This window comes from Mobula birostris, chromosome 5 (genome assembly GCF_030028105.1).
Source record: "Mobula birostris isolate sMobBir1 chromosome 5, sMobBir1.hap1, whole genome shotgun sequence".
Classification (NCBI taxonomy): Eukaryota; Metazoa; Chordata; class Chondrichthyes; order Myliobatiformes; family Myliobatidae; genus Mobula; species Mobula birostris.
In genome coordinates, this window is record NC_092374.1 from 100,824,227 (window position 1) to 100,838,477 (window position 14,251).

The window sequence follows — 14,251 nt, forward strand, 5'->3', positions numbered from 1 at the left end:
CTCTAGCTCTCTTACTCTCCCCTCCTCCCTCTCTCCCTCCATAAGACAATCATTGGAGCAGAATTAGGCCATTCAGCCCATTGAGTCTGCTCCGCTATTCCATTTTGGCTGATCCTGGATCCCACTCAATCCCGTACACCTGCCTTCTCGTCATATCCTTTGATGCCCTGACAAATCAGGAAACTATCAACTACCACTTTAAATATACCCATGGACTTGGCCTCCACTGCAGTCTGTGGCAGAGCATTCAACAGATTCATTCCTCCTGACCCAGTCTCTGTTCTAAAAGGTCACCCCTCAATTTTGAGGCTGTGCCCTCTAGTTCTGGTCATCCCCACCATAGGAAACATCCTCTCCACATCCACTCTACATCCACACTATCTAGTCTTTTCAACAATCAGTAGGTTTCAATGAGATCCCCACACATTCTTCTAAATTCCAGAGAGTAGAGGCCCAAAGCTGCTAAATGCTCCTTCTATCTTAACCCCTTAATTCCCAGAATCATCCTTGTGAACCTCCTCTGGACTCTCTCAATGACAACACATCCTGTCTGAGATATAAGACCATAAGACACAGGAGCAGAATTAGGCCATCTGGCCCATCGAGTCTGTTCCACCATTCAATCATGGCTGATCCTTTCTTTCTATCTCCTCCTCAACACCAGTTCCCATTTTTTTCTATCTCCTCCTCAACCCCAGTTCCCGGCCTTCTCCCCATTACCTTTGATGCCATGTCCAATCAAGAACCTATCAATCTCTGCCTTAAATACACCCAACGACTTGGCCTCCACAGCTGCATGTGGCAACAAATTCCATAAATTCACCACCCTTTGGCTAAAGAAGTTTCTCCGCATCTCTGTTTTGAAAGGGCACCCTTCTATCCTGAGGCTGTGCCCTCTTGCCCTAGACTCTCCCGCCATGGGAAACATCCTTTCCACATCTACTCTGTCTAGGCCTTTCAACTTTGAAAGGTTTCAATGAGATTCGCCCCTTATCTTTCTGAATTCCAGTGAGTACAGGTCCAGAGACATCAAACGTTCCTCGTACCCTTTCATTCCTGGAATCATCCTTGTGAACCTCCTCCGGATACTCTCCAATGCCAGCACATCTTTTCTAAGATGAGGGGTCCAAAACTGTTCACAATACTCAAGGTGAGGCCTCACCAGTGCCTTATAAAGCCCAGGCATCACATCTTAGAGCCCAAAACTGTTGGCAATACTCCAAGTGCGGTCTGACCAGTGTCTTATAAGGGCTCAGCATTATCTCCTTGCTTTTATATTCTATTCCCCTTGAAATAAATGTCAACATTGCATTTGCCTTCTTTACCACAGACGCAACCTGTAAATTAACTTCTGAGAGTCCTGTACAAGGATTCTTAGATCCCTCTGCATCACTGATGTTTGAACCTTCTCCCCATTTAGATAAAAGACTGCACTATTGTTCTAGTGCACAATAACGCACTATTACCAAAATGCATTATCATACATTTCCCAACACTGTATTCCATCTGCCACTTTTTTGCCCATTCTTCCAATTTGTCTAAGTCCTGCTGCAATCACATTGCTTCCTCAGCACTACCTACTCCTCCATCTATCTTCATATCATCCACAAACTTTGCCACAAAGCCATCAATTCCGTTATCTAAATCACTGACAAACGATGTGAAAAATAGTGGTCCCAATACGGACTCCTGGGGAACACCACCAGTTACTGGCAGCCAGCCAGAAAAGGCCTCCTTTATTGCCACTCACTGCCTCCTGCCTGTTAGTCATTCCTCTATCCATGCCAGTATCTTTCCTGTAATGCCATGGGACTTTATCTTGTTAAGCAGCCTCATGTGTGGCACCTTATCAAAGGCCTTCTGAAAATCCAAGTAAATGACATCCACTGCCTCTCCTTTGTCCACCTTGCTTGTTACTTCCTTGAAGAACTCTAACAGATTTGTCAGGCAAGATTTCCTTTTACAGAAACCATGCTGACTTTGACTTACTTCATCATTAGTCTCTAAGTACCCCAAAACCTCATCCTTAATGGTAGATTCCAACACCTTCCCATCCTCTGAGGTCAGGCCAACTGGGCTATAATTTCCCTTCTTTGCCTTCCTCCATTCTTAAAGAGTGGAGTGACATCTGAGATCTTCCAGTCCTCTGGGACCATGCCAGAATCAAGTGATTCTTGAAAGATCATATCAATGCATCAGTTATCTCTTCAGCAATCTTTCTCAGGACCCTGGGATGTAGTCCATCTGGCCCAGATGAGTTATCCATCTTAAGGCCTTTGAGCTTGCCTAGCACCTTCTCTCCCTCTTCCTGCACAACTATAGTTCTGTTACCTCCCCCCCCCCCGCTCCGATATGGCGGTTTAACCGCTCCCTTCTGAGCCAAGAGCTTTCATGGTTCTGCAACCAGTATTGTTTTTGTCCACCTTGGCCTTTGGAGGGATGTCCCTAGTGAGGGGAGAGATGGAAGGGATAAATGCTGGGAAAGTTATCAGGATTAACTTGTTACGCCTTGCTTCCATATGGCAGCTGTAAAGTACAGACAAATCTGTTACCACGGTTACCGTCATTAATACTCAGTAATGGGAGAGGAAAGTGAGAGGAGATCTGAAGTGTCCCCTCAGTGGGAACTGTAGTATATCCGGGGAGCAAAAGCCACTCCATCAGTCCCTGGCTCCCATAAGACCATAAGACATAAGAGCAGAATTTGGCCATTGGATTGAGAGAGAAATTAAATTAGCCATGATAAGTCAGACTCAGCCCAACAAGTCACAACCCAATTTTTTTCTCTCAACTCAATTCTCCTGCCTTCTCTCCATAACCTTCGACACCTTTACTAATCAAAAACCTATCAAGCTCTGCTTTAAACATACCCAATGGCTTGGTCTCCACAGCCGTCTGTGGCAATGAATTTCACAGATTCACCACTGGCTGGATAAAGAAATTCCTCCTCACCTCTGTTCTAAATGGCCACCTGGTACCGTACAGTGCTGGGTAAGTAGAAGCCAGAATGGGGCAGAAAGTCTGGCATAGAGTACAGGGCTATGATATGGAGCTAATCTTACCTGCATGATCAAATGTGAAATGATACTCAATACTCCAGAGACCAAGTAATTGGAGAGTTATCCTAGTGTCTACTTAAGATGCCAGTTGTTGCAACATGAGAGGACAGAGTAGTTAGTATTGAAGCTCTTTGGTAAATTGGTTTTATTATTATCTCATGTAGTGAGGTCCAATGAAGAACTTTTCTTGCATAACTTCCATACAGATCAATTCATTACAACAGTGCATTGAGGTAATGCAAGGAAAAAGGAGATAGTTTTATTTGTCACAAGTACATTGAAACATCAAAGGATACAGCGTCCTGCTCTCTCCAGATGAAGCGGACCTGGTGGGATCGAAATTCATCGTCACCGAGGAGGACGTTAGAAGGGCCTTCCTGAAGATAAATCCAAGGAAGGCGACGGGCCCAGATGGCATCCGGGGACGGGTTCTCCGGGCCTGTGCAAGCGAGCTAGCTGGAGTGTTTGCTGACATCTTCAACTGCTCCTTGTTTCAGTCTAAGATCCCCTCATGTTTTAAGAAGGCAACGATAATCCCAGTGCCGAGGAAGAGCAAGCTGGCATGCCTGAATGACTATCGACCTGTGGCTCTGACATCAATTGCTATGAAGTGCTTCCAGCGATTGGTTATGGCACACATCAACCACAGCCTACCGGTCAACCTTGACGCTTTGCAATTCGCCTACCGGAGCAACAGGTCAACGGCAGATGCCATCTGTCTGGCCCTACATTCCTCCTTAGAACACCTGGAGAATAAAGACGCATACGTAAGACTCCTATTCATTGACTACAGCTCTGTCTTTAATACCATCATTCCAAATAAACTGATTCCTAAGCTCCGGAACCTGGGCCTTAGCACTCATATCTGCAGCTGGATCTTCAACTTCCTCACAGACAGGACCCAGGCTGTAAAAATAGGGGACAAGCTCTCTGCTACACTCACTCTGAGCACCAGTGCCCCACAAGGCTGTGTACTCAGCCCCCTGCTGTACTCACTGTACAATCACAATTGTGTAGCCAAGTTTCCATTGAATTCAATATATAATTTTTTGCTGATGACACAACAATTGTAGGCCATATCTCGGGTAATGATGAGTTTGAGTACAGAGAGGAAATTAAGAACCTGGTGGCATGGTGCGAAGACAATAACCTATCCCTCAACGTCAGCAAGATGAAGGAATTGGTTGTTGACTTCAGAAGGAGTAGTGGACTGAACGACCCCATTTACATTGGTGGTGCGCAAGTGGAACAGGTCAAAAGCTTTAAGTTCCTCGGGGTCAATATCACAAATGACCTGACTTGGTCCAACCAAGCAGAGTCCACTGCCGAGAAGACCCACCAGCACCTTTACTTCCTGAGAAAACTAAAGAAATTTGGCTTGTCCCTTAAAACCCTCACTAATTTTTATAGATGCACTGTAGAAAGCATTCTTCTAGGGTGCATCACAACCTGGTACAGAAGTTGTCCTGTCCAAGACCGGAAGAAGCTGCAGAAGATTGTGAACACGGCACAGCACATCACACAAACCAATCTTCCGTCCTTGAACTCACTTTACACCGCACGCTGTCGGAGCAGTGCTACCAGGATAATCAAGGATACGACCCACCCAGCCAACACACTTCTCGTCCCTCTTCCCTCCGGGAGAAGGCTCAGGAGCTTGAAGACTTGTACGGCCAGATTTGGGAACAGCTTCCTTCCATCTGTGATAAGACTGCTGAAGGGATCCTGACCCGGATCTGGGCCGTACCCTCCAAATATCCAGACCTGCATCTCGGTTTTTTTGCACTACCTTACTTTCCATTTTTCTATTTTTCTATTTATGATTTATAGTTTAAATTTTTAATATTTACTATCGATTTGTAATCCAGGGAGCAGGAAGTGCAGAATCAAATATCGCTATGATGATTGTACGTTCTAGTATCAATTGTTTGGCGACAATAAAGTATAAAGTATAAGGTAAGTGCATCACTTGTGTCAAATCATATCAGCAAAGATTGTGCTGGGCAACCTGTGTTGCCATGCTTCTGCACCAATGTAGCATGCCCACAGCTTACTAACCCTAACCCGAGCATTTTGGAATGTGCGAGCATCTGGAGGAAACCTATGGGGCCATTGGGAGAACATACAAGCGGCTGGAATTAAACACCAATCTTACAGCTGGCGCTGTAAAATGATCGTGTTAACCTCTACACAACTTTTCTGCCGTAAAACAATAACAGAACGGTTACAGTACAGAGAACATGAAGTGGAGGTAGACAGGAAAGTGTCAGGTCATAACAAAGGTAGATTGTGAGGGCCAGAATCTAACTGGGGAAGAACAGTGGGGTCGAATCTGTCTGAGCCTGGTGCTATGTGCTTTCAGGCTTTTGTATCTTCTGCCCGATGGGAGGGATAGAACAGAGAATGTCCGGGGTAGGTGGGATCTTTGATTACGCTGGCTGCTTCATTGAAGCAGCGAGAAAGGTAGGCAGAGTTCATGGAGGGATGCTAGTTTCTGTGATGTGTTTTTCAGTAATACTTTGTGAATGCTTCTCAGAATTCCCAAATCTCTTAGGACTGTTGCCCTCAGAATAGGTTCAGGGAAGGATTAATGGAGGCATTCGAAGTCAAGGAGAGGTGGGACAGAGTGAATGAGGAGGAACTGTTCCCAGGGCAGAAGGGTGGGTGACCAGAAGACATGGAGTGAAGGGGGTTGACAGAAGAACCAGAGGGAAGAGGAGAAGATGGTTTCTCCATAGTGAGATGTTGTGGTCAGGAACACACTGCCTAGAAGGACAGTAAGAATGAATTTAATAGGGGCATACGGAGGGAACACTGGAAGAGGGAATGTGCCAGGAGGTGGGGAGAAAGCAGTGAAAAGTGTTGGCCATTTGTACAGAGAGCTACCGCAGACCTGATGGGTAGATGGTTTTTTCTTGCTCTGGATCATTCATTGTGATTATCAGATCTGGCCTCCTTGCCTGGGCCTGAATATCACACACAAAATGCTGGAGGAGTTCCACAGCTCAGGCAGCATCTATAGAGAGAAATCAACAATCTTCTTAAGGGCTGAGACCCTTCATCAGGACTGGAAAGGAAGGTCTCAGCCTGAAACCAGAGACTCTGACTCCATAAGACATAAAAATAGAATCAGGCCATTCAGTCCATCAAGACTGCTCTGCCATTCTGTCAAGGCTGATTTATTACCCCTCTCAACCCCATTCTCCTGTCTTCTCCCTGCTACCTTTGATACCCTGACTAATCAAGAACCTATCAACCTTCACTTTAAATATACCCACTGACTTGGACTTCACAGCCATGTGTGGCAATGAAATCCACAGATTCGCCATCCTCCGGTTAAAGAAATACCTTATCTCTGTTCTAAAGAGACATCTTTCTGTTCTGAGGCTGTGTCCTCTCGCCCTGGACTTCCCACACTATAGGAACTATCTTCCCCATGTTCACTATCTAAGCTTTTCAATATTCAGTAAGTTTCATTGAGATCCCCCTTCATTCTTTTAAACTCCAGCAAGTACAGGCCCAGAGCCATCAAATGCCCCTCATACCTTAACCCTTTCATTCCCCGGATCATTCTTGTGCACTTCCTCTGGGTCCTCTCTAATGCCAGTACACCTTTTCTTAGATAGGGAGCACAAAATTGCTCACAATACTCCAAGTATAGTGTAACCAATGTCTTATAAGCCTCAGCATAACATCCTTGCTTTAATATACTAGTTCTTTAGAAATGAATGCTAACATTGCATTTGCCTTCCTTACTATCAACCTGCAAATTAGATCTTGGGGACCCCTTACAAGGATTCCCAACTCCCTTTGCACACCTGATTTTTAAATTTTCTTCCTATTTAGAAAATTGTCTATGCCTTTTTCCTTCTACCAAAGTACATGATCATTCATTCCCCTATGCTATATTCCATCTGCTACTTCTTTGCCCATTCTCATAATCTGTCTAACACCTTCTGTAGACTTCCTAATACCACATCACTACCTGCCCATCTACTTATCTCCGTATCATTCACAAACTTGGCCACAAAGCTATCAATTCCACCATCCAAATCATTGACATATAACATGAAAAGAAGTAGACCAAACACTGAACACCTCTAGTCTTTGGTAGCCAACCAGAAAAGACCCCTTCCTCCTTCCAGTCAGCCAGTCTTCGATTCATGCTAATACCTTTCCCTAATACCTCGGGCTCGTATCTTGTTAAGTGCCCTCATGTGTTGCACCTTGTCAAAAACCTTCTGAAAATCCAAGTAAACAACATCCACTGACTCTCCTTTGTCTATCCTGCTTATTATTTCCTCAAAGAATTCCAACAGATTTGTTAGGCAAGATTTCTGTTAAGGAAGGCGTGCTGACTTTGTCCTATTTTATCATGCTCCTCCAAACGAGTGTGAGGTGATTCATTTTGGTAGGTCAAATATGATGGCAGAATATAGCATTAATGGTAAGACTCTTGGCAGTCTGGAGGATCAGAGGGATCTTGGGGTCTGAGTCCATAGGACACTCAAAGCTGCTATGCAGGTTGACTCTGTGGTTAAGAAAGCATACAGTGCATTGGCCTTCATCAATTGTGGGATTGAGTTTAAGAGTGAGAGGTAATGTTGCAGCTATATAGGACCCTGGTCAGACCCCACTTGGAGTACTGTGCTCATTTCTGGTCGCCTCTCTACAGGAAGGATGTGGAAACCATAGAAAGGCTGCAGAGGAGATTTACAAGGATGTTGCCTGGATTGGGGAGCATGCCTTATGAGAATAGGTTGAGTGAACTTGGCCTTTTCTCCTTGGAGCGACGGAGGTTGAGAGGTGACCTGACAGAGGTGTACAAGATAATGAGAGGCATTGATCATGTGGATAGTCAGAGGCTTTTCCCCAGGGCTGAAATGGCTAGCACGAGAGGGCATAGTTTTAAGGTGCTTGGAAGTAGGTACAGAGGAGATGTCAGGGGTAAGTTTTTTACGCAGAGGATGGTGAGTGCGTGGAATGGGCTGCCGGTGGCGGTGGTGGAGGCGGAAATGATAGGGTCTTTTAAGAGACTCCTGGATGGCTACATGGAGCTTAGAAAAATAGAGGGCTATAGGTAATTCCTCAGGTAAGGACATGTTTAGCACAGCTTTGTGGGCTGAAGGGCCTGTATTGTGCTATAGGTTTTCTATGTTTCTGTAGATACCCCAAACCTTCATCCTTAATAGTGGACTCCAACATCATCTCAACCACTGAATTTAGGCCAACTGACCTATAAATTCCTGTCTTTTGCCTCCCTCCCTTCTGAAAGAGCGGAGTGACATTTGCCATTCTCCAGAGGGTGGTGAATCAGTGGGATTTACTGATTTATTGAGATACAGCATGGAACAGGCCCTTCTGCCCCTTCGAGCTGTGCCTCCCATTTAACGCTAGCCTAATCATCGGACAATTTTCTGTGCCAAAGACGAGGAAATGACAGACAGTATAGACAAAGGAGAGTCAGTGGATGTTCCTGAGTGTACCTAAAGCAGAGGTTGATAGGTTCTTGATTAGTAAAGGAGTCAAAGGTTACAGGGAGAAGACAGGAGAATGGAGTTGAGGTGGATAATAGATCAGCCATTATTAAATAATGGAGCAGACTCCATGGGCTGAATGGCTCAATGTCTTATGGTCTTATGGGACCCATTCCATCAGCTGTGAATGAGCTTGAATGAGCTTAAGGTTTCTCTTTGAGACTCTGCATGTTTCCACAATCCAGTGGTCACGCATGTGATCCATGCTTGAACCAGATTGCAAATCTATTTTCGGTCTTTAAGTATCTTAGCTTTAATACTGAGCTGAAATTGCTTCGTAGCTCAGTGCATTGGCCTGTATAATATCCCGGGTATTGACCTGGCACCTGGGGTCATGGTCACTGAAATGTTCTACCTCTATGGGACCCAGCACTTAACCTTAGTTTTCTGTTTAGTCGTTCCTCATCTCTCTGGTTCCTTTCTTTTTCAATCTTTTTATTAGTTTCATAAAGATATAAACATGACATGGTAGTAGTACAAAGTTATTGGGAATACATTGTTATAATTAACATGAGTGACTATAAAGCCAAATAATACTTAAATGATAAAACTCCCAATCATATAGGATACCAATGAATAATATAAAACAAAGAAACATATCTAAAAAAATAATGAAAAAGGGAAAAAAAATAATAATAAAAAAAATGGAGAGTTGGGGGAGATAGAGAGGTGAGGAGATGGGGAGGTGGGGGAGATACGGAGATGGGGTTGATGGAATGATGGAAAAGATGGAGAGGTGGGTAGATGTTATGGGAGGTGGAGAAGTGAGGAGATAGAGATGGGGGTAGATGGAGAGGTGGGGAGATGTTATGGGAGGTGGAAAAGTGAGGAGATAGAGATGAGGGGTAGATGGAGAAATAGGGTTGATGGATAGGTGGAGAGCTGGGGAGACGGAGGAGGTGTTAAAGTGGGTAGTGATCTATAGGTGGGGAAAAGGACATGTGAGGAAAGGGGAAGGTGGAGGTTAATGGAGAAATGGGCAGGAGATGGAGATAGAGAGTGGGAGCTGATGGAGAGGTGGGTAGGTGGGGAGAAGGGTGAGATGGCAAGATGGGGGAGCTAGAGAGCTGGAGAAAATGGGGGGATGGGGTAATGGAGTGGGAGTGATGATAGGTGGGTAGGTAGGATATACAGGTGGAGTCTATGTTAATCAGCAACCAGAGTGGACTGGACAGACTGGTTTTGGGTTGGTCGACCCATGGTCCATTGAAAGTCAGACAAAGTTGTTTCTCTCTGTCTGTCTGTTCCCCAGGATTCAGGTCTGATTCCCATGGGACACTCACCCAAGGGAATTCTACTTGTTCTGCTCCATAACAGAGGGTATCCTGCCTTGTGCATGCTCCCGTGGCGCTAGGGGTGAGGGGTACTGGGCAGTGATAACCATTCATGACCCTGTTGGACAACAGTTGACGAATTTGTGTGACCCTTCTCTCCCCTCCCCACAACTCAGAGGGTAACTGCTGAGTTTGGCATAAAATGTTTTCCAAAGTCAAACTCTGTCACTGGATTAAGTAATTGAGTGTAGGTTCTGGAGACAATCTGTGCACACCCTCAAATCCACTCTCACACTTACATTTGTGTTCAAAACTATTCTGACTCACTCACGCATACGCTCCTGTGCGCGCGCATGCACACACACACACACACACGGCTGCACACTCAAATATATGTTATACAGGCAGCACCATAGTATAGGGTTTAGCCTAATTTACAGAAGCGGTGATCAGCAACTGGGGTTCAATTCCTGCCCCTGTCTTTGAGGAGTTTGTACGTTCTCCCTGTGACCACGTGTGTTCCCTCCAGGTGCTCCTGTTTCCTCCCACATTCCAAAGGCATCTGGGTTAGGATTAGTGTGCATGCTGTGTTGCCGGCAGAAATGTGATGGCACCTGTGGGCTACCCCGGCACAGCCTCGGACTGTGCTGGTCGTTGATGCAAATGACGCATTTCACTGTGCGTTTCGAGTACATGTGACAAATAAAGCCCATCTTCTCTTTATCTTTATTTCAAGGGAGGTGGATCGGCTCTTGATTAGAAAAGGGTGTCAAAAGGTATGGGGCGAAGGCCAGAGAATGGGGTTGAGAGGGAAAGTAAATCAGCCATGTTGAATGGTGGAGCAGACTCAATGGACCAAATGGCCTAATTCTGCTCCTGTGTTGCATCGTCTTACAGTCAAAGTTAGAATTATCCACACATACTTACTCAAATATGACAAATTCCCCCACCATAGAAACACTCACATTCACAGACACACATCTACGATTCTGTCTGTGTACACAAACATTTAAAGAGAGTGAGAGATGCTCATTAGGGACACTCACACTCAGCCTCGGCTGCAACTCAGGGACTGTCCCATACTCAGTTGACTGAGTTAATGACTGCAATAACATTAATTTCAGGGACATTAGCCATTATGTTCAATAATTCACAGCACGGCTACCTGATCCTCACCAGAACAAAGGAGGCAGAAGCGTGTAATCACCTGGAGCAAATCCAAATGACCCAAGAGATAAGCATGTGAAGTGGCTGCACTTGCAGTAAGACTCCCCAAGTGTCCCTTATGTTTATCGACAGTGTGGTTCTGGGCTCCAGCATTGAGTATGAATTGGTTTCAGAGATTGTGGCCCTCAGTGCTTTCTGTTTCATACCCCTTCCTCACCTCCCACCACCACGGATCCCCATGGGAGGGGCAGTATAAGGGAGCACCACACCCTGGGACAGATGCTATCAGTGGGGACGGGTCTGTCACTGTATAACACTGGGGTACAGTACTGCTGGGGATGAGTCTCTTACTGTATGACACTGGGGTACAGTACCGGTGGGGGATGGGTCTGTCACTGTATAATACTGGAGTACAGGTCTGTCACTGTATAACACTGGGGTACAGTACCGGTGGGGATGGGTCTGTCACTGTATAACACTGGGGTACAGTACCGGTGGGGGATGGGTCTGTCACTGTATAACACTGGGGTACAGTACCAGTGGGGATGGGTCTATCACTGTATAACACTGGGGTACGGTACCGGTGGGGACGGGTCTGTCACTGTATAACACTGGGGTACAGTACTGCTGGGGATGAGTCTGTTACTGTATGACACTGGGGTACAGTAATGGTGGGGATGGGTCTGTCACTGTATAATACTGGGGTACAGTACCGGTGGGGATGGGTCTATCACTGTATAACACTGGGGTACAGTACCGGTGGGGATGGGTCTATCACTGTATAACACGGGTACGGTACCGGTGGGGATGGGTCTGTCACTGTATAACACTCGGGTACAGTACCAGTGGGGATGCGTCTGTCACTGTATAATACTGGGGTACGGGTCTGTCACTGTATAACACTGGGGTACAGTACTGCTGGAGATGAGTCTGTCACTGTATAACACTGGGGTACAGTACCGGTGGGGATGGGTCTGTCACTGTATAACACTTGGGTACAGTACCGGTGGGGTCAGGGCTGTCACTGTATAACACAGGTATGGTACTGGTGGGGACGATCTGTCACTGTATAGCACTGGGGTACAGTACCAGTGGGGTCAGGGCTGTCACTGTATAACAGCAATGGTGTGACGTGTGATATGGTCAGATTATACATGAAGATCCAACTCCACTGCTATGTGTGTTGTTTTACCTCCAAGTTAAACTGACAGGACTAGAAAAATCAAAATTATGGAGACATATTAAAGTTTGTCAAAGTTATAAGAGTTTATTTTAGGGAAATTGCCAGCAGAACACCAATATATACATGAATAGAAACAGTGTTAGATGAGGAGAAACCATTGTTGCTTTGCGACGGCTCTGGCCAGAAACCAGAAGACCATAAGATAGGAGCATTAGGCTATTTGGCCCATCAAGCCTGCTCTGCCATTTCATCATGGCTGACCCAATTTTACACTCAGCCCGATTCCTTTCTCCCTGTATCTCCTGATGCCCTGACCAATGAAGAACCTAAATAATTTAAACCAGGTCATTTTGCGCAGGTTCAAGCTGCACACACACACAAAACACAAGAGGGTGAGCTATCAGGAACAGTGAGGGAATGGAAGTCGAAGCCCTCTTCCTGTTCTGTCCAGCCCACCCGAAGGTACACAAGCCAGAACACACAGAGGCCAAGATAACCACGTTTGTGTTACTGGTGAGCTAGACTCTGTTTCCCAAATCTCCGGGGTGGGGCGGGGGGAGAGTTCAGCAGAGTTGGACCACACTCAGGAGATGGAAAAGACTTCAAATCCGGCCCTCTGAATTTAACTACGCCCTTGTTATCTGTGTCCAGATGTCCAAAGTTATAGTCCGGTGGGTGTAGGAATGGACCACCCGCCCAGACTCAACCCTAAACGCAGATTGTGAAAGATTCTAAGCCCAGACCTTTCCTCCCCACCTGCTGACAAACTCGGAGACAAAGGGTTAACGGGAGCCCTGTCCGCTCAGGCCAACGTTGAGCGTGAAGAACACCCTGCCAGCAAACTTGTCACGTTCATCATCGTTCCTCACGTTTGAGCTCTGCACCTTGCACTCAACGCTGATGTCCACATCGGTCGTCACATTCACGAACTTCACGGCCACCACTGGCTGAGTGTAGTTCACCTGCAGCGTACGGGCGGAAATCAGCTAGTCTCCAGTTTCAGCGGGCAGGCAGGAGATGCTCATCTCTGTGACCCTTTCTGGCCCCCACCCTTCCCCATCTGTGACCCGCTTTGACCCCCCACACCCTCCCCATCACTGAGACACGGTTTGACCCACCACACCTGTCCCCATCTCTGACCTCCTCCAGCCCCTAAACCCCTCCCCAACACTTATCTCCTCCAGCCGCTACACCCCTCCCCATGTCTGTGACCCTCTCCAGTCCCCACACTCCTCCTCCTCCTCTGTGTATCCTACCCTTCTAGCCCCTAATGCCTCCCCGTCTCTGTGACCCTCCCCCTCCAGCCCAAACCCTCCCCGTGTCTGTGACCCTCCGCCGCCGGCCCAAACCCTCCCAGTCTCTGTGACCCTCCCCCTCCGGCCCAAACCCTCCCCGCCTCTGTGACCCTCCCCCTCCGGCCCAAACCCTCCCCGTCTCTGTGACCCTCCCCCTCCGGCCCAAACCCTGCCTGTCTCTGTGACCTTCCCACTCCGGCCCAAACCCTCCCCATCTCTGTGACCCTCCCCCTCCGGCCCAAACCCTCCCCGTCTCTGTGACCCTCCCCCTCCGGCCCAAACCCTCCCAGTCTCTGTGACCCTCCCCCTCCGGCCCAAACCCTCCCCATCTCTGTGACCCTCCCCATCTGGCCCAAACCCTCCCCGTCTCTGTGACTCTCCCCCCCCCACCCCCCCGGCAGCCCCTAGCCCCTAACCCTTCCTGTCTCTATATCACTGTCCTGCCCCTGACTGTGACTGACACAGAGTGAAATGTCTAGAATATACGGGCCAAGGTACTTTTACTCACGTGTGCCTTTTTTCCATAATATGGGAAGTACATGAGGTCCAGCGTTCCATTGGGAGGGAAGTACCACAGCTCGTGAACTTCACTCACATCTCCGGTCTGGATGGAAAGAGACAAAAAAAAAAAGATGGCTGGAAATTCACTGAGCTGGTATCACCAGCAATGTTCGAGCTGTATGCTGGTGGGAGAAGGCTCGAAACAGCTGCTTATGGAGTGGTGCCGGGGGACAGG

General features: G+C 47.0%; 1 protein-coding gene across 2 annotated transcripts in view; it reads right to left on the bottom strand.

Moving 5' to 3' along the window:
* Window positions 1–3,683: 3,683 nt before the first annotated feature.
* The window catches only part of LOC140197309 (sodium/potassium-transporting ATPase subunit beta-2-like), a 40,834-nt gene continuing 30,266 nt past the window's right edge, over window positions 3,684–14,251 (bottom strand). Inside the window, exons 6-7 of one of the 2 annotated variants that reach the window (XM_072257252.1) lie at window positions 14,024–14,119; window positions 3,684–3,805 (exon numbers count right to left, since the gene is read on the bottom strand). In XM_072257252.1, the coding sequence (XP_072113353.1) occupies window positions 3,797–3,805; window positions 14,024–14,119 (105 nt within the window). In that variant the 3' untranslated portion in view covers window positions 3,684–3,796. Of the gene's footprint in view, window positions 3,806–12,294; window positions 13,183–14,023; window positions 14,120–14,251 lie in introns of those variants that run through there. The other variant, XM_072257251.1, reaches the window with a different exon arrangement.